At 50.1% G+C, this 19,703-nt stretch overlaps 2 protein-coding genes across 4 annotated transcripts in view; one reads left to right on the plus strand and one right to left on the minus strand.

Moving 5' to 3' along the window:
- Position 1: 1 nt before the first annotated feature.
- SYN1 (synapsin I) overlaps positions 2-19,703 on the minus strand; it is a 56,813-nt gene continuing 37,111 nt past the window's right edge. The window contains exons 6-13 of one of the 2 annotated variants that reach the window (XM_004612884.2): positions 6,951-7,013; positions 6,118-6,260; positions 5,954-6,028; positions 5,755-5,857; positions 3,615-3,767; positions 2,607-2,694; positions 1,920-2,511; positions 2-1,034 (exon numbers count right to left, since the gene is read on the minus strand). In XM_004612884.2, coding sequence (XP_004612941.1) covers positions 1,007-1,034; positions 1,920-2,511; positions 2,607-2,694; positions 3,615-3,767; positions 5,755-5,857; positions 5,954-6,028; positions 6,118-6,260; positions 6,951-7,013 — 1,245 coding nt within the window. In that variant the 3' untranslated portion in view covers positions 2-1,006. Of the gene's footprint in view, positions 1,073-1,919; positions 2,512-2,606; positions 2,695-3,614; positions 3,768-5,754; positions 5,858-5,953; positions 6,029-6,117; positions 6,261-6,950; positions 7,014-19,703 lie in introns of both variants that reach the window. The other variant, XM_004612883.2, reaches the window with a different exon arrangement.
- TIMP1 (TIMP metallopeptidase inhibitor 1) lies at positions 7,020-16,996 on the plus strand. 2 transcript variants are annotated; one of them, XM_055119722.1, is made up of 6 exons: positions 7,020-11,606; positions 12,473-12,601; positions 13,369-13,448; positions 13,635-13,761; positions 13,993-14,117; positions 15,133-16,996. In XM_055119722.1, exons 2-6 carry the CDS (start codon positions 12,481-12,483, stop codon positions 15,307-15,309), a joined length of 630 nt encoding a protein of 209 aa, XP_054975697.1. In that variant the 5' UTR covers positions 7,020-11,606; positions 12,473-12,480; the 3' UTR covers positions 15,310-16,996. The 2 variants fall into 2 exon arrangements, with proteins under 2 accessions (XP_054975697.1, XP_012789151.2); XM_012933697.2 differs by having other exon boundaries at positions 7,020-12,601.

The following is a 19,703-nucleotide window of genomic DNA, read 5'->3' on the forward strand; positions in this document are numbered from 1 at the left end:
CTGGGCCTTTGCTTGTTTATTTTGCTTCCCGACTCTTCTCATGGGGTTCAGAGCCACTGAAGGATGGGGATGAGTCCAGGCAAGGAGTGGAGATTAGGGTGGGCGAAGTGCGGACCACACAAACAGCGCCACTGCACGCATCACCACAGGCGGCACAATGAACGAGGACCACATATGCCAAGCACGGCACGAGAGGAGGCCACGTCAGTCACAGACACAGACATCACAGCAAAGGTTGGGGTGGGGGACCACTGGCCTTCCATGTGCAAAGGATTCTGGGAGGGTGGGTATGTTTGCATATTTAAAGACGGCTGTCAGAGGCAGGAAAGTGGGGCAAGGGGCCCTGGGAGAAATGAGGGGTCCTAGCAATGGGAGGGGCTCCCAATATGCTGAATGGGGCTCAGGGTGTGAAGAGAATCTTTGTGGGGCAGGATGATGGCATTTGAAGAGGTGAATCTCCAAAGACGGGAGGTGTCAGAAAAGGGGTTCAAAGGTACGGGGTTTGTAAAGACTTGGGAAGTTTTGATAGGGAACATCTGGGCCCAGGAATAGAGGTTTCCAGGGACTTCAGGAGGGGACCCAGTAATTTTGGGGCCAGAGCCAGTTGACTGGTGGTTGGGAATTTCTAGGAAGAGAAAGAGTGGACTGGGAGTGGAGGTCTTCTGGAAGTTGGAGGTTCTAAAACTGAGAAGTTAGTCTGGAGGTGACCAGCCACAGGGTGCTAAAAGGACTTGGGGGTTCCGATCGTGTGATTTGGATGTAGGACCAGGTGGTGCGGTTTCTCGAGGGACAGGGGCATTCTGAGGAGTGAGAAGAGGGATCTTGGTGAGCCAGGAGAGGGCTTCTGAAGGGAATTGGAGGTTCCAAAAGTGAGAAGTGGATTCAGGGCCCAGAGAGGGGTTGCCCAGTGATTTGGGGGCCTTTCAGGGTGGGGTGTCAGTCGGAGAAGAGGCTGGCGAAAGACTTCCTCAGGCTGCGGATGGTCTCAGCTTTCACCTCGTCCTGGCTAAGGCTGGGCCTGGGCGGGGCTGGCTCTGGAAGGTTGAAGGCATTGGTCAGAGACTGGGATTTGCTAGAGAGAGACAAGGTGGAGGCATGGGAGGAAGGGGGGAAGAGGAAGGGAGGAAGGGGAGAGAAACACAATGTTACCCCAGGCCCGGCCCCAGCCCTGCCCCTCTGCTCCTGGGGCTGTGCCTCTGACCCTCCCCCACAACCCACCATCTCTCCGGTCTGGACCCCACGTGATTCTCTGATGGAGTGGGGGAGCCCTGGGACAGGTGGGGAGTATTTGGATCCAGCCAGAGCGAGAAGGTTGAGATTAAAGGGAAGAACTGTGGGCCGAACCTTCTCTTCAACTGATGGGCTAGTCCAGGAAGAGTTTGATTTAACAGGGAAATAAGGGCGTGGTGCTTCCCAGCCTATGAACACCCAGCCGAGACGGGAGGTGTAGGGGTGTGCGGATCCTAAGGGGGTGCAGCGGGGTGGACTTCTGAGTTAAAAGTGGGTTGGGTACTAGAATGGACCAGAAGAGGCAACAGTGGGATGAACTGGAAGGAGGCTAAAGGGCACGAGAAGGATGCCTAGACTGCAGCGAAGGCTGAGAGCACTGAATGGGTGTCAGGTGCCATAAGGAGGACTGTGGATTTGGCCCAGAATTATTGGGGGGCTCGTGTGGGAGAAGTCAGGTTTGCCTGGAGGAGTGGCCTTCCCTACAGCCTGGAATGAGGACTGTGAGCAGAGAATAGGGGGGTTCTCAGGAGGTCTCCAACTGGGGCCTCTGGAGGCTGGCAAGGGAGATAGCTTGGGGGAGGCAGCGGCTTGGCTCAAGCTGGACAGAACCCCTCGGGCCCCTGCAGAAGACCTGGGGGGCTTCAGGCTACCCTCCTGGTGCAGGCGCCTGCTTCGTGACGTCCCCTTACTTGAGCTGGGGGTGCGGGGGTCCCCCGGCAGCAGCGGTGGCGGTTGGCGGCACATCCTGACTGGGTTTCTGGGCCAGCTGCGGCTTGGCAGGACGTCCAGCGGGGCCTGGGCCGCTAGGTCGTGGCTGCTGCGTGGTGGGTGGCCCAGTGCGGGGCATCGGGCCGGCCTGGCTGGCCTGGCGGGTGGGGCCCGCGGGCCCCGGGGGCTTCTGAGGCGGGCCCTGACGCTGCTGACCACCAGGTGGCGCCCCTCCGGCCTTCGGCGGAGCCTGCCCAGAGACCGACGCCTGCCTGGTGGCCTGGGGCGGGCCCGCCTGGCGCTGTGGCGACGGGGAGGCAGGCGGGCGAGCTGCAGGAGGCGCTCCGGGTCCTCCCGCCACCGGGCGCGATTGGCGGCCTTGGCCCTGGGTCATTGGCTGAGCCTGAGACGCAGGCTGCTGGGGCGCTGATGTGGGGCTTGGTAGGCGCTGGGGCAGGGGGCTTCCAGCTGGGGGTCCAAGGCCTGAAAGGTGCTGCTGGCCCTGTGGGGTCGGGCGCTGCTGCAACGGGGGTCCCTGGCGTTGGGGGCCAGGACCCGGCTGCGGAGGGCCGCCTGCGGGGGGAGGGACGACAGAGAAAGAGCACAGGTGTGAGAGCAGCTGCGGAGCCAGAGCTGCTGGAACCCCGCAAGGCCGGCCCCTCACTTACCCTGTGGTGGGGGGCGCTGCTGAGCCGGGGGCCCCGCAGACTGCTGGGACGTCTGGCGGCCCAAGGGCAGGGCCCCTGGGGACGGAGTCTGTGGCAGAAGAGATGGAGCAGGAGAGGTTAAAAATAGCTACCAGCCAGGGGGCATCAGCGTATCGGAATAGCCGGGTTCCCAGAGTCCTGGGTGTGGCCACATTTGTGGCTGAGCTGAAAGGGTCAGGTTGCAGGGCTGGGGGACTCTTGGAGCGCAGGCTGTCACAGCTATTTATTCCACCCGTTCCCCCTTTTTTGGCTTTTGAACAACAGCTGGCTGTACTCAGGAATTCCTCCTGGCGGGGCTCAGGGGACCATATGGGGTGCTGAAGTTTGAACCAAGGTTGGCTACGTGGAAGGCCAGTACCTTATCCCCAATACTATGTCTCCAGTCCTATTTATCCCCCTTTTGGGGAGCTAGCTCCTGGCTCTGTGTTCAGGAATCCCTCCAAGCAGGGTTTGAGGGACCGTGTGCAGTGCTGGGGTTTGAACGAGGGTTGGCTACATGCAAGGTCAGTGCCTTACCCCTTGTGCTATCCCCCCAGCCCTATTTATCCCCTATTTGCGGGGCTAACTCATCTCTGTTCTCGGGAATCTCTCAGGGGACCATGTGTAGTGCTGGGGTTTGAATCAGGGCTGGTTGCATGCATGGTCAGTACCTTACCCCCTGTACAATCTTCAGAGCCCCTGTTAATCCCCCCCCAACACATAACTTTGGGAGGTTAGCTCCTGGCTCTGAATTCAGGGATCCCTCCTGGTGGGGTTCAGAGGACCCTATATAATACTGGGTATTAAACGTGGGCTAGCTTGCATGCAAGGCAAGTGCCTCCTCCCCGTACTCTCTCTAGCCCTATTTATCCCTTTACGAGCAATAGGGTCCTCACATGGGTAATAGTGCTATCAGCTCTAGGATGGAGGGAATGGCAAAGGGCTGGCCTCCCCCACCCTTGACCCTCAGCTCAGTGCTGGGAGCCTGACCTGGCTGAGAGAGCCCCTGCCAGGGGAGGCATCTCGCTGCTGCTGCCGCTGCCGGGGCAAGGCCTGAGCCATCTTGTTGACCACCAGCTCTACGATGAGCTGCTTGTCTTCATCCTGGTGGTCACCAATCAGCGGCATGGAGGAGCCCACCACCTAGGTGAGGAAAAGGCCACTGATGAGGAGAAAGGCAGGAAAGAGTATGTGAAGGGAACAGAAGCCAACTGTTATTTTTTCTGTTTATTTTTGGGTCACACCTGGGCAATGCTCCAGGTTGCTCCTGGCTCAGAGCTCAGGGATCACCCCTGGCAGTACTCGGGGGATCATATGGGATGCCCAACCGCACCTGAGTCGGCAGTGTGCGAGACAAGTGCCCTTGGCCGGCTGTACTATCTCTCCAACCCCAGTAAACAAATACTTTAAGGTAGCCAAAGTCATAGCAGCTGTGGAAGAAAGGGGCATCCATTTGAGAAACAGAGATTTTGCACTGGGAAGGCTAGTACCTTAAAGCCAAGGGTACTTGGAGCAGCAGTAAGTGAATTGTGGCCCTGTTTTGTCTGGTTCCCAAACTAAAGGAATTTTCTTTTCTTCCTTCCTTCCTTCCTTCCTTCCTCCCTTCCTTCCTTTTTCTTTCTTTCTTTTTTAAATTAAATCACCACGAGATACACAAATTTGGTTTCAGTCATACAATGTCTAAAGGAACTTGGGGTTACTCCTGGTTCTACACTCAGGAATTACTCCTGGCAGTGCTCAGAGGACCATATGGGATGCTGGGATTCGAACCCGGGTCGGCTGTGTGCAAGGCAAACGCCCTACCCGCTGTGCTATCGCTCCAGCCCCTAAAGGAACTTTTAAAACAATTGAAAAATAATAAAATTTCACCATGGGGGAAAATTACATGAAATTTAAATGTCTGCACCCATAAAGTTTTATGGGAAAATAGCCATTCTTTTTAGAAGTTATGGCTACTTTTGTGGAGCTGAGCAGTTGCAACAGACTAGATGACCCACCAGGTCTAAAATATGCACTGTCTGGCATTTGGCAGAATACGCCTGCCAAACCCCAGTTATAGTTTGCTTGGTGACATATCCTTTACAAAGAACTGTGTGGTTTACATAGTCCTTCACAGTTTATGGAGCCCCTTGCCCTTTACAAAGGACTATGTAGTAAATGGTGTGTTTAGACTTAGAAAGTGTTTACAAAACAGCTTGACAATGGCTAAAGTTCTGATGTTTACTGAGCATTCCAAATTTTCAAGTCACTTTTAAAGTTTTTCAATTGCTTTTACCACTTACTAGAGGCACCACTCTCTACGAAGAACTTTGTTTTAATTTTGGTTTTTGAACCACACCCAACGGAGTTCTGGATTTTCTTCTGGCTCTGTACTCAAGGATCTCTCCTAGAGATGCTGGGGTACCACATAGGGTGCTGGGGATCAAACCCAGTTCAGCCACATGTAAGGCAAGCACTCTACCCACTGTCCTATCACCCTGTCCCCCAAGAGCTTTGAAATTTTGATAACACTTTGCTACGATAATAAGCACTTCCCAGTTTGTAAAGGCCCTTTTTTCCATTTTTCTGTTCACCAAGTACTTCCTAATGAATTGTGCACTTTACAGACTGCTTTAAAATCACCCATGATGCTATACAGTTTACAAAGTGGTTGGTTACCCAGGACCTCTCAACTCACACAGTACTTTGTCATTCACCAAAAAGGTTTACTTTTACAGACCACTTTGTAGTTTATGAAAAATTTTGCCATTTATAGGGATGTTCCACTTCATAAGGCACTTTCCAGTTTACTAAATAGTTTGCCATTCGCCAAGATCCTTATGAGCCATGGAGTGCTACCCATTTTACCTGGCATTTCTGTCATGTGCTGTTGCTGCCTGGGTGTGCCCACCAGGTGTGTGCGTGTGTGTGCGCGCGTGCGTGTGTGTGTGTGTGTGTGCACGCGCATGTATGTTTTCAGGCCACACCCTGTTCTCTGGGCTTACACCCAAGGATCACTCCTGGTAAGGCTCGGGAAACTGTATCGGGTGCTGGGGATTGAACCTGGGTCTGTTGCCTGAGAGGCATTCACCGTACCCTCTCTGCACTACCTCTCCAACCCCATGACCCCCATATTTCTGGCTGTGCTCACCTCAATGATGTGATCCCTTCCATCCTTGCCATGTAGTGCTTCCACTGCACAGATGTCCAGTCCCCCAAAAATCTCTGAGCACGTATCCACCCACAGCTTGTACCTGCCAAGACACAAGGCAGGGATCCCTGTCAGCCCTAGGGCCTGGGCAACCATTGCTACCACCATTAACCTCTCACCCTGAGTTCAGTCGACCCACCTGTCAGACATCGCAATCTGCTCTAGCATCGCAGAGCCAGTGTTGGTCTTCCAGTTCCCTGATACAGATGTCCTCCTGGGAGGGGGTCAAGAAAAGAGAGGCTCAGGGGACCTGACTTCCCAGGGCAGTGACCCCTTTTCCTTGGACTCAGTCTCTCCACTCACATGTAGGCCTTGTAGTTCTGCCCAATCTTCTGGACACGCACATCATATTTGGCATCAATGAAGGGCTCGGCGGTGGCATAGGTCTTTGTCAGTGCCACCACACTTGCAATGTCCTGGAAATCATGCTGGTTGTCTACTTTGACCTGTGGGAGTGGGATGAGGATCAGGACCTGGTTAGTTAGTGGGAAGTGGGGTGCACACACTCGGGTGCACACACACCCACATGATAGATGAACTGATACAAAAATTTGGAGACAGAAACAACTGAGAGGGTTGGGTTCTCCACTGCCTCCAGCATGGTACCCCAGATACTGCCAGGAGAGACAGCACCAGGCGAGCATGGAGCCCCAGAGGTCAGCTGGGTGTGGCCCCCAAACAATTTGGTCTGGTGGGCAGAACCTGAAGCATGCATAATTCTGGGTCTCCTAGACTTCATAAAACTCTATAGGCACATGGGTACTCAAACACATGCTCAGCTGTGTACCTAACATGAAGACAGACACAGATGGAGACATAAGAATTCTGAGTCTGCTATCTTCACACAAATAGAAAACCTGAGATGAGTAGAAGGTATACAGAACCTTGAACGTAGAAGATTATGCCACATTTGTTCAATGTACATATAGACACAATGCTAGATATGCCAACAAGAGGACACAAAACTGACACTACAAAAGTTAACTGAATATGAAGGGGAAAGCACAGATAGATACCCCAAACATAATCATAGAGCTATTGGTGTACATCGGTGGAATATCCACATATACATGTACGTATATGCACGGTGAGGACAATACATAGCACTTACACACACACTCTACCTGGAAACTTACCTTGCCCATCCCAGAGTGTGCATGCCCCATCTTCACAACCACTGGGTATGTTGTACTGCTGAGCTGGAAGGGTGGAAAGAGAGAGCATAGTCAATGCAGGAGGCCCAACTGCCAGTGTTGGGGAGTCACTTGCCAGAAGACCCGGGTCAGAAGTGGGCAGACTTCAGCTGAGGGTCACACAGTGACTCTGAGCTTGGAATCGAACCCAGAGCGCTGCCTGTCTGGCCCTCTCCACACCAATCCCAAGCCTCAGACATTCCACCCCTGCTTTCTCGGACAGAAGCATGAGTTACGTTAGGGGAATTTCTGGGAACGTTTGTTTTTATAGTGATGAAAAAGTGAGTGTGTGCATGGCAGTGTGGTTATGAGCATGTCCTAGCTCGACACCCCCACAGCCATCCTTCTTTGAAAGCTCTGTCCACACACATACACGATCTACACACACACACACACACACACACACACACACACTCGGTACTTCAAGCTCCACAACTAGATCAAATGATACCCACAGTGTGGAACAATCAACAAGTAACAGAGCCCAGAGCTGACCTTGTAGTCAGAGTGCAGAGATGGCGAAGTCATTCAGCCAGTCAGGTGCTCAGAGATACCGGCACACGACGTGGAATCCATGCAATACAGTGACAACCATCAGAGGCACAGCCATAGAATTCAGAGGCACAGCCTTGGCCCTGAACATCTGGTCATCACAGGTGCAGGCGATGCTCCTACGCATGCAAACAAAGCTCCACACCACATACCCAAGCTTCCAGGTTTTCCAGTAACCACAGAAGCCACCACACTGGTGGGCACACAAAAAAACACCGACATGCCTTGCTCAATTTTATCATGTTCTTAATCCACTTAGTCTACACGAAACAAAAATCAGGTGGAGGAAAATACTAGCTTTTCCCCCACCCCCGCCGCAAGTCTGGGCAGAGTGGAGAGGGCGGCCCCACCGGCGCAGGCGCAGGGCGGGCAGCGCCCCTCCCCGCAGGCCGCTGGAGGTTGGGGTGACATTCCCGGAGGGGCTGCTGGGGCGGTGGCGGTTCCCGACAGGCACAGGAAGCCCACAGCTCAGCGTGATGGATTGACCTTCAGGCCTCCCCCTTCCTCTGGCACCCCCATCTTCCTCATTTCCCAAATGACTGGCGTCATTATGGGGTGCTCTTAGGACAGAGGGGCATATGGGAGTCTCTCGAGTTCCAGTTGTGTGTAACATAACCTTGAGTTATAACTGTGCACCCAGAAGTGAACAAGCACATCTGCAATCACATGCACAGCCCAGAGCCACTTTGGAGAGGCAGACGCAGCTATGAGAAGGGCTACGTATTCCCTGGGAGAAATACACAGGGCTATGCAGTTCCCCAGGCATACAGGCATTTAGCCAAACACTCGCCACCTAGAGGAATGCAGAAACAGCGGAGAGCAGTGCGCAGGCGCACCCCCTCCCATCCCCCAGTCCCAGGTTTCTAGGTCTGTACCTCCCAGGTTTCTAGGTCCCTCTCTTCATGAACTCTCCTCAGTCTCTCTGGAGCTGAGGCTGAAAACAACATCATGTAGGTCTGGGTGTGGATGCAATGTATACCCCCAGGCAGTTCAGTTCTCTGGACCCACTGAGGAGTCAGAGGTTGGAATCTTGGTTTCTTCCTTCACTCACGTCACTGCAGCTATCTCTGGACCTCAGTTTCTGATCGGTTGAAAGGTTATCATCCGGTCCAAGCACACGGTATGGGGTGGACTATAAGGTATCTGCTCTGCACACGCCATCACCCACATTCCATGCATCACGCACCATCCGTCGGCCACGCCAGCGGGACACCCTCCATGAAATCCCAGAGTTTCCAACCCTGCATGCTAAACCAGGTTCACACACTCCCTTACTGCAGATGGGTGCCAAAACTGTGCTGACTCAAAAGTCAACGTCATAGAGCTGGCACAAGAAGCAGGGTCAGTGAGGGGCTGTAATGGGCTTTCCCTTTCTCCTCCATCACTTCTCCTTTAGCTGGGCTACTGACCTCAGTCACTCTCACTCTTCTGCTTTCACAATCAGCTGTGATTTTTCTGGTTTCCTCCTACTGTCCCACCCCCTTCTGAGTGATTTCTTCACTCTCATTCCTGGGCAGGTCACTACCCTTTCATGAGGCCCATTTTCCTTATCTGTGCAACAAGATGATGAACAGTCTCATGGCAGGAATGTCGTGAGGAAGACTTGTTATTTTGGAGGGGGAAATTCTTTACAAGTCACTGACACACAGGAAGCTTTAATTCTCAAAAAATGTTACCAGGAGTAACCCCTAAGCATCCCAGGGTGTGGCCCCCAAACCGAAAGGAAAAAAAAAAACTGTTGCCGGTGGGCAGGAATGTGGCCCAGTGGTAGAGCACACACCTTGCATTTCTTGAGACCCTAGGATCAATCTTCAGTACCTTGTGGCCTCCAGATACCACCACCACCACCATCACTGCACCAACAATGATAACAAAGTGTTGGGTACCATTATTATTGATTTAACATCCCTGCATTAACCAACATACATTTTTAATTTTTTTTTAAATGTTTGTGTTTGGATTGGTTTTTCTTTGATTTTGAATGCCTCTCGGAGAGCCCAGCAAGCTACTGAGAGTATCCCACCCACACAGCAGAGCCTGGCAAGCTCCCCATGGCATATTCGATATGCCAAAAAAGAGTAACAACAAGTCTCACAATGGAGACGTTACTGGTGCCCGCTCGAGCAAATCGATGAACAATGGTATGACAGTGACAGTGATACAGTGATTTTAAATGTGGGGGTTCACAATACGATTAACGACGGTTTCTCAGGGACATAATTTTAACCCTGTACCCAGTAGTCAGCAAGGTGGTCCTGAGAGATAACCTATACACTGCTGATACCCAGCAAGCACTGCTAGTACTGGTGGTAGTTTTTGTAGTGTCGCCTTTGTTGATTGGACTAGCCTGCCCAATTAATCAAGTTGGATTAGCAGTGGAGGCAAGGAGACTGAGTAAGTGAACTTAACACGAAAACTTTGGGGCACAGTTATATAGTAATCGCTCAGTAAGTGGCTGCTCTCATCACCACCATCTTCATTATTATAGGTTTTCCTGAACTAAAGAAGGATGTTAATCACCCCTCAGAGTCTTTTTCCCAGGACCCCAGGGAAGATTCAGAAATTTCTGGAAGTTGGTGGGCAGGGATTGCTTCACTCCCCTACCCTCCACCAAGGGCGTGGTAGGGTTGGTGGAGAAGAGACAAGGCAGGATGAGAGGGGATCAATTTTCTCCTGACTCACTGGCTTCTTTTGCCACTGTTCAACACCCTCTCCCCAGTGCTCAGTAATTCAACAGCATGTGGATCCTTCTGCCTATGTTGATGCTGACATCAATTAGTTTAATTTCAAATCCAGTGCAATGCACTGGAACCCCGAGGGGAATCCTCCGATCCCTGTACACTTCATAGTCCTCATCTGTAGAATGGGAATAATACTTGCACCTACTTCAGAGGTTAAAAGGAATTATACCAATTATACTAAAAGGAATTATACCAATTGCCTGGTACTCAGTGGATGCTACATAAATGCTGGTTATTTTCCTGTTTTGTTTTGAGGGATTGGGACCACACCCAGAGGTTTTTAGGGGCTAATCTGGGCTCTGTGCTAAGGGTGGGGGTGTCACTCCATGTGATACTCAGGGGAACATGCATGCAAGGCAAGCACCTTAATCTCTGTACTATCCTTTCCAGCTCTTGCCTGTGTTTTACATTTTTAATTTAGCTAGTTGGTCACCTGTTACTTCCCTTTTGTTGTGGTGCCTGGGAGTTGCATAATTAGTTGTGGTGTGCCTGAAGTCACACACTTCATGTGACCTGAGGGACCCCAATGGCTATGCTACTGGGATCATCAAACTTGGGGATCACAGTCAGGGTGAGTTAGATTCTCAAGTCTTCCCACCTACCAAGCATGCATTCTGCCACTGAGCCACATGCCCTGGCGCCCCACCTGTGTTTGGAGGCAGGTCATACCCCAGGCTCCGTCTGGACTCAGGCCACCTGAATTCAAATTCCAGCTCTGTCACTTATTTATGTAAGTCTGGATAAGTCACAAAACTGCTCTGTGCCTCAGTTTCCCTACTTGGCATTACCCCTCCATTCACCTGCCTCGTCTCCTTCAGGACTTCTACGCAATTGGTTTCCTCACGGTCTCCCCTAGCCTAACTCACAAAGTCAGATCTACTAGGAGAGACATTTTTGTGGTTTTGGGGGGTATGCTTGGCCCAGAAGTAGATGCACAGGAAAGGAACAGACACATTCCAGACTCAATCATGGGGAGTTTGTGGGATGGATGCACGTTGGATAGACTTTAGAGGGCAGCACCTGGGGAATCCTGTCTGAGGGGCCTGACGCCAAGAAGGGGGAAGGGGGGGCAGGGCGAGGCCCTGGGGGAGGGAGCCCAGCAGCGCACCACTCCTTTAGGCTGGCCCGCCCCTTGGCCTCCTTGGTTGGTGGGCGGATGAGTAATGCATCCAGGAAGCCTGGAGGCCTGTGGTTTCCGCACCTCCACCCTCCACCCCCGCCCCTCAAGTGGACATTTATCCTCCGCTGCTCAGACTCTGCCGCCATCGCCATCGCTGCAGACCGGCTGCCAGAGGAGAAAGCAGAGGTAGGTAGGGGCCTGGGTTGTCTGCAGGGCCTGATGCTGGGCTGGCGCTTCTTTCGCGACATCTGGCTGCCAGCCTGCCTAGTGCTCTGGTCAAGGCGAAGAGGGTGGGTGTCCAGAGCGGCTTCTCAATCCTGACCCTCCAAACTCCTTCAAGCTCCAGATATGCATCCCCAGCTCCCCCTAATCCAGGAGCACCCCTAGCACAGATACCTCCCAAGCAGCCAGCGCCTATAAACTCCCTTGCTTCCTCCCTAAGTTCCCTCCCTCCAAACTGCTACAGCTCCCCAAACTTCCCTAGTCTCCAACAATTCAGACTGCTACATGCTCCATCCCCTAAGCCTCAAAATGTCCTCTGCTCCTAAATTCCACCCCCCTAAATGCCTAAACCCCCAAACTCCTTTACAATTCCTCAACCTCTCTCAACTCTCCCACCTCCTGTGTCTTTTAATATGCATTACCTCTGAACTCCCTACCTCCCTCAAACACCCCCAGCTGTTCAGACCCCAAATTCCTCACCCCAAACCCTTCATCCTGATTTCCCCAGGCCCCATAAACGCACAAATTTCCTCCACTGTCACTGCACCCAAATACCACAATCACATAATCCCCCCAACTCTCCCATTCCTCTAAATTGCTCCAACTCAGCGATTCCTAAATTGTCTCAACTCCTGACCCAGACTGTCGTAGGATTTGAGATTTGAAGACAAATCTCAAAATCTCTTAAAATCCCCAGCTTCCCAGTCAATTCCAAAGGCCTGATATTCCTCTGAGCTGCTGGTGGGAAGGAAGGGGATGGATGGAGTGGTGTGGGAGATACACCCCCATCCTCATCAGCTGGGCTGGGGGCTATCTCTCCACCCCTGCAGAATTTGCCATGGCCCCCATTGCACCGCTGGCCTCCACCATCCTTCTGTTGATGTGGCTGACTGCCCCCAGCAGGGCCTGTACCTGTGTCCCGCCTCATCCACAGATCTCCTTCTGTAAAGCTGACTTCGGTGAGTCTGAACTCCATTCTGTACATGCACTGTGTTTTGGTGTCCATCTTAGTCCAAAGGGAGGTTTCTCCCAATAGTACTCCCTTCTTTGCTTTTTCAGTTTTGGTGTCACACCTTGTGGTGCTCAAGGCTTACTCCTAGCATGGTAGGGTTCAGGTACTATGTGGGGTGACAGTGATTGAACCTAGGTCGGCTGCAGGAAGGCAAGTACCCTACTTGCTGTAGTATGTCTCTGGTCCCTGAGTTTTTTGTTTGTTTTGGGGTCATACCTGGAGATGCTCAGGGGTTACTCCTGGCTCTGCACTCAGGAATTTCTCCTGATGGGCTCGGGGGACCATACAGGGATCAAATCAAACCTGAGTTGGCCACAGGAAAGACAAGACTACCAGACTACCGCTGTACTATGGCAGCCCTTAATTTTTTTAATTGTTTGAGTTTCCTTCTACTGACTATCATATGAACCCTACATGGCCAGGGATTTTTGTGTTTTATTCATGTTTCCCTAACCCCCCAGAACGGTACCTGCTCCACAATGTTTGTTGAGTAAATAAACAGATGTTGCATATAGGATAAGGTCTTACCTGCCTGGAGAAGATCAGACATTGACCATACAAATGAATCAATGAGCATAAGTATAAACGACTTAGTGTACTGCCTGGTCTTCAGCAATCCCTATTTCAGCACACAGTTGGACATCATTGCTATGATGACTTTGTTGGTGTCCTACAATGAAATGGACTAATTTTCTTCTCCCCCAACTCCACTAGTCATTAGGACCAAGTTCGTGGGACCCGGAGAGTTCAACCAGACTTCCTTATACCGGCGTTATGAGATCAAGATAACCAAGGTATTCCTCCTACCTTTCATACCCCAGCACCTCCTAGCCTCTTCCTTCCTGTGAAAATAGAAGCCCCTAGTCTCAAGTGGGTGAGGAAATGAGCCGTGATCTCAGGATGATATAGGACTTTTGGGAAAAATGTGCAGTGGAAGGGCTATTATCTGTAAGAGAGACTTTCTTCTCATCTATTGACAGATACTTAAAGGATTGAACACCTCAGAAAATGTCCATGATACTGAGTATATCTATACCCCTGGCATGGAGAGTGTCTGCGGCTACATGCACCGGTCCAAGAACCGCAGCGAGGAGTTCATTGTTGCTGGTGAGGCCCTACCCCATGCCCTGTGCCACACCAATCCAACAACCGTCCCTGCCTGGTAGTGCGGGAAGACATTATCCAAGTGGAGATGGGGTCATGGCAATGCCTCCCTATCCAGCAGAGGCTGAAACTTTGCCCAATAGGATCTGTGCTCCAGGAACACCAATCAGGCACTGCCTGCCTTGACCCAGACATTCAGAAGTGGGCTGTGACATCTCTTTTTTTTTTCTCCAGGAAAACTGAGGGATGGACACCTATACATCTCCACCTGCAGTTTTGTGGCTCCCTGGAACAGTCTGACCCCTGCTCAGCGCCAGGGTTTCATCAAGACCTATGCTGCCGGCTGTGAGGAATGCACAGTGAGTGTTCCATGGGCTTGTGGCTCTTCCCCTAGTTCTGGTTTCTTGCTCCTTCTGACTATGCTTTTCCCCTAACCTATAGCTGACCCTAATCTCTCTTGCTTTTGAGACTACTACCCTGGGATTACTGGTTCTTACTTGCCCTGGGTCTAATACTTGGAGATTGGTTGTTCTCTGAACCTCCTGGCTGCTTTCTTCATGACTATTCAGTAATCATGACTATTCAATAATAATGATGTCTATTCTTTTCTAATTTTGGTTGGGGGGCCCTCCTGACTCAGTGCTCTGGTTAGGGGTGCTCCTTCTGACTCAGTGTTCCGGGTTGCTCCCAGAAGTGCTCAAGGACCAGGCGGTGCCAGGGATCAAATCTGGGTCTCCTGCACACCAAGTCTGTGATCAGCCCTTTGACTCATCTTCCCATTATCCCACCCATGCTGTCTGCCTTTGACCCCCCCATCCCGAGATAGTTTTATATTACTTGAAATGTTCTCCAAGAACCCCAAGTTCTGTTTCCCCAAACCTACTTAGTCTTCCCACAACTTTGGTGCTCTCTGCTCTTTGGTTGACTGTTTTACACCTGAGCGTTGTTTCACTGATTGTCCTTCTGACTGTGCCAACACTGTTCTCTTCTGGCCCCTTGTGGTCTCTGACACCAGCATCTGTTGCTGAAACTACTCTTCTCTCCCAGGCTTCACTTCACCAGCTGCCAGCTGTCTCACCCTCTGGCAGCTATTCCTGATCCCCCAGGAGGCCAGGCACCCCCAGAGAGTTTGACCTCTCTGCCTCTGTTCCCAAACAGCTGATCCTTTTGCTGCCTTGAGCTCCCCAAGTCCAATGCCTGTCTCCTGTTTTCCCCCCACCCCTACTAGTAGGGGCTGAGCACTCAGGTGGGATGACACCAAGTCTCCCCAGTTGATCATCGCTGAATGTTGAGAAGTACACAATTTGGATGGTGTAAGGGAGCAAAGGGCAAGAGGAGAAGCTCTTAGAGCCCTGCCTGTGTCCCCTCCACTAGGTGTTTCCCTGCTTGTCCGTCCCCTGCAAACTGCAGAACAACACTCACTGCTTGTGGACAGACAGTCTCTTCAGACGCTCAGAGAAAGGCTACCAGAGTCTCCATCTTGCCTGCCTGCCACAGAAGTCTGGCATGTGTGCCTGGCACTCCCTACGGTACCGGTACCGGCGGGCCTGAACCTCTGGCCCCAGCCCCCATGGAAGTTGAAACCGGCACAGTATTCGCCTCCTTTCCCACACCCACTCTTTTGTCTCTCAATAAAATAAAGAACTACTAGCCGGCAGGCAGTGTCCCTGTGTCATTTCGGAAACCAGCCTGGGTCACTGGAGACCTGATGGGAACAGCTGGGGAGATACGGAGCAAAATGGGGGGCTTTTCATGTTTGACCTAAAACATGAGGTATGGGTAAGGCATTGCTACACTGGGATTTGCACTGGTGAGATGCAGTATTGGTCATGATCGTTGCCACCCCCACTCCCTTTCCTTGGTGGTGGTTGTCCCAATAACCAGGGGATCACACACTTGGTTGTGGTGCTAGTACGCTTCCGTTGTAGGACTCACCAGGGTTCATACACTTTAGTCGGGCTGCAGGGTCCCAAACAGCAGTGCTGCCAGACTCACACTTGACATGCAGGATGGTGCTGGGGATGAAACTTGTGGCTTCATGGCTGCAAGGCAGTTGCTCTACCACTGAGCTAGCCCTAGGCCCTGATGATGGGGTCATTTCATTTGCATTATAGTCATAACCTATTGCATAATCTCTCTACTAAGTACATTCTAGTATTTTACTAGACTAATTCCTATTTGCACAGAGCTCTCCGAATCATAATTGATCCTACTCCGACAAATCTCTCCCTCACTGGCAAATCTCCCTTTCACCATTCCCTCCATTTGACAAGCCTGCTAACAAATGACCGATCATTTGTACTAGGAAACAGCAATTTTCTTCACCTCAAGCATTGCCTGATATTGCCCAGAGAGGATGTTCTGGTCCCGCTAAACCTCACCCCGCTAAACCTCTAGGTGTTTTGATACGAATAGATACCTAGCTGTGGTGCTCACACAGTTCTGGTACTTGACAGTGCTGACAACTCAAGTTGTGGAGCTCACACACTTGGACGCTGTCCTCACAGTCTAAGGTTGGATCAGGGGAAGAAAGGGGAACCATTCCTTTATTGCTTTTTTGGGGGGGGGTTGGGGGCACACCCAGCTGTGCTCAGCACTTACTCCTGGCTTTGTGCTCAGGGATAATTCCTGTCAAAGCTTTCAGGGGACCATACAGGGCACCAGGGATTGAGACTAGGTTGAGACTAAGTTGAGCAGGTAGAGCACAAGGCAAGTGCTCTACCTGCTGTATATCTGGCCCCCTTTAATGGCAGTGCTTGTACATATGCTCGCTGACATCTGCTCTTTGCAGTTGTGGTCCTTACACAGGTGCCTCCAAAGGTTCCTGGCTGTGATGCTCACACACATTTTGTGTTTTTATGCCTGCAGGGTCTGTGGTGTAAGTATGCACCCTTTCATTATGATGTTTGCATATACGTGGATGATGTGTGCTAGGAAATCACTGTGCTGGGCATCGCAGACAGCACAGCTGCCAGGAAAAACCACAGTGCTGCCAGGATCATGCTGGGTGCATGGAGTGGCAATGGGAAACGAAACCTGTGACCTTATACTTTTATAAGTACCTTATGGCAGGTACGTTATCACTTCTGTTTTCTATGGCTATGAGGACAGAAGAAGACTATGGTATGAAAGGACAAAAGATGATGAGCCCAGGGTCCCTGATGCCAATGTTCCCATCACTAGCTATTAGAACTATATAGCTTTTTCACAAAGCTTCAATTGGTGACCCATATGAATAAACATCTAGCAAACAGAGAGGCAGCCTGACAATTGCTGCTCATGTGGTTCCTCCAAGTTACTCTTTACTCTTTCAAGCGATCATACCTGCAACCTTCTACTGTAGTAAATACTGATCATTGGGGAGTGTCTCCAGGATCCTAACAGTTTTTCTGCAGATTTCCAGTCTTTTGTTGATTTGTTTGTTTGTGAGTCACACCCAGCAGTGCTCACAGATTACTTCTAGCTCTGTGCTCAGGGATGACACCTGGTGGTATTGGGGGAGGGACCATATGCAGTGCTGGGGACTGAACCATGGGCTGGCTGCATGCAAGGAAAGAGCCTTAACATTTGTACTATCTATCAGTCCTTTAAAACTGTTTTATTTTAGTCTTTTGTAAGCTCCATTTTTAACCCTAGAGTGAATGAAAACTTGTGTACAATTCATTTCCATTGTTGTGTGATCAGGGCTGGGCCTCAGCTGTCACTACTACTAGCACAGGAGGTATCCAGGAATGAATGGTGAAATGTAAGTATCAGACACTACTGACAAAAAAGAAATGGTTGATGTTATTCCAGAAATCCACCTCTTCATCTATTGTTTGGGTCAAGGTGGTGAGGAGAAATTTCAACTTCATGGCATAATATATTGATAGTTATCCCAGTAAGGAGATTTTCCTACTGGAGATATCTAAGGATAGGGGTGGGTGGGATATGTCAATGGTGGTCAATCAATAAGGGCTACATGGATGGGTGGAGTTTTATGAATGAAAAACATTTTAAGGGGTCCAGAGATATAGGAGAGTGGGTAGGGAGCTTGCCTTGCACATGGCTGACCCAGGTTCCCCAAGCCTGCCAGGAGTGATTCCTGAGTGCAAAGCCAGGAATTAAATTATCTCTGAGTACCCCTGGGTGTGGCCCCTAAACCAAAAGACAACAACAAGACACTTTCAAATGGTGTTATCACTGAGATAGATATCCATGGTGAGCATTTCTGAATGGCAAGATTTGACAAGGAACATTTTGGTGGGCATTTATGAACGGGGAAGTATGTCAGAGGATCAAAAATGTATGAATGGGGAGATTTGTTAATAGAAGTTTGTTGAAGAGGATCTGGAAGAAGGTGAGGTGCTGAAATGTGGTATGCACTATCAGTAACAGTATTTTACACCACCGTGCCTACTTTTTTTTCTCAAAAGTGCTTGTCATAGAGGCAGGCTCGTGATGGAGGATGGGAGAGGGGCTGAGGATACTGGTGAGGAAAGCTGACACTGGTGATAGAACTGGTATTGGGCATTGTATGCCTGAAATTTAATCAATAATAACTTTGTAAATCATGGTGACTTAACAAAAAAAACTTAAAAAAATATTGAAGGAAATTCTGTTATGGAAAGATATTTATGAAGCAAGATTTGCCAACTGGGTGGTTAGTAAAGATATGCTAATGAATGGGTACTTTTAAAAAGAGATGTTTGTCACTGTGGTACATCAGTGGCCAATAGAGTCAGATATTGGTGAGTGGGGAGATATGTCAACAGGGATCATCAATGGAGATACGTCAAGGCGGATGTTTATTTATAAGGAGGTTCCTCAAAAGTGCATATTTGTTTATAAGGAGGTTGCTCATCAGAGGTATTTGTTAGTGTTGTGCTTTTAACAGTGGAGATTTGTGCTGTGAAGACAGGGGACTTTTTAAAATTTATTTTTAATGTTTTTATTGATTCATGTTCTGTGGTTTATAATACTATTAATAACGGTTTCTCATGCACACAATTCCAACACCACACCCATCACCAGTGTCTCCACCTAGAGAGAGGACTTTTTAAAACAAGATTTCCCAAGAGGTTTTTCAACTATAGTCTTGGCAAGGGTAAAGCTTTATAAATGTGGTGATTTGTCCGCAATAACACAGTGGGGAAATGCTATCAGTAGTGTGAGGGATTGCCTTCAGAAGTCCTTGAAAATGTTGGTATCTGTTCATGTGGAGATTTGCACCCTGGAAAGCAGTGTACAAGTAAATAAAGAGAAGCATTTAAAATGAGCATATTAAGTATTTATAACATCTCTGGGGGAGATGATCAAGATTACAAGTGAAACCAAGGCTTCCAGGGTGCATGAAATGATTACACAACATTATACATTGTTTCCAGTATTGTTAATGATCATTTCTCATATTGAACATGACCTTAAATAGTAACCATTACTAGTACCAATTATCACTACTGGAGGTTGAAATATGGTGCAGTGGCTTAAAGTCTGGCCAGGTCATAAGTTCAAACCCTGGTAATGCCCACAGGTTCTGAGGTGATCAGAAGATTCTGCTCTTTGTGATCTCCTGCTAGAAGGACCTGGAAGATGGTTCAGTGGCTTAAAGCATTGATCATGGTAACAAGAACATCAAAATAGGGAAAGGAAGGAGAGAATAAATGCTCCCTGAATCTTTACTCTATGGGGACAAGCTGGACCAAGTTAATATCATACTTCCAACTTCTCCTCCTGTCCACCTTTGGTCCCTGCCATGAATGTCCCCTTCCTGCTGGTCTCTGCTTTCCGAGTTCTACCCATAACCACACCTGGGTAGGCCTCGGGTATTAGTAACCACGCCTCACACTCTCGTACTAAGACATAAGTAAATCTAGGCCGATCTCAAACAGGCCTCTAATACAATGGCTTACAGTGAATTTTCAGAAGGCAGATAAAGACCCCCAAGGTGGTCAAATGTGGAGGGC

The sequence above is a fragment of the Sorex araneus genome, chromosome X (assembly GCF_027595985.1).
Source record: "Sorex araneus isolate mSorAra2 chromosome X, mSorAra2.pri, whole genome shotgun sequence".
In the NCBI taxonomy this organism is placed as follows: Eukaryota; Metazoa; Chordata; class Mammalia; order Eulipotyphla; family Soricidae; genus Sorex; species Sorex araneus.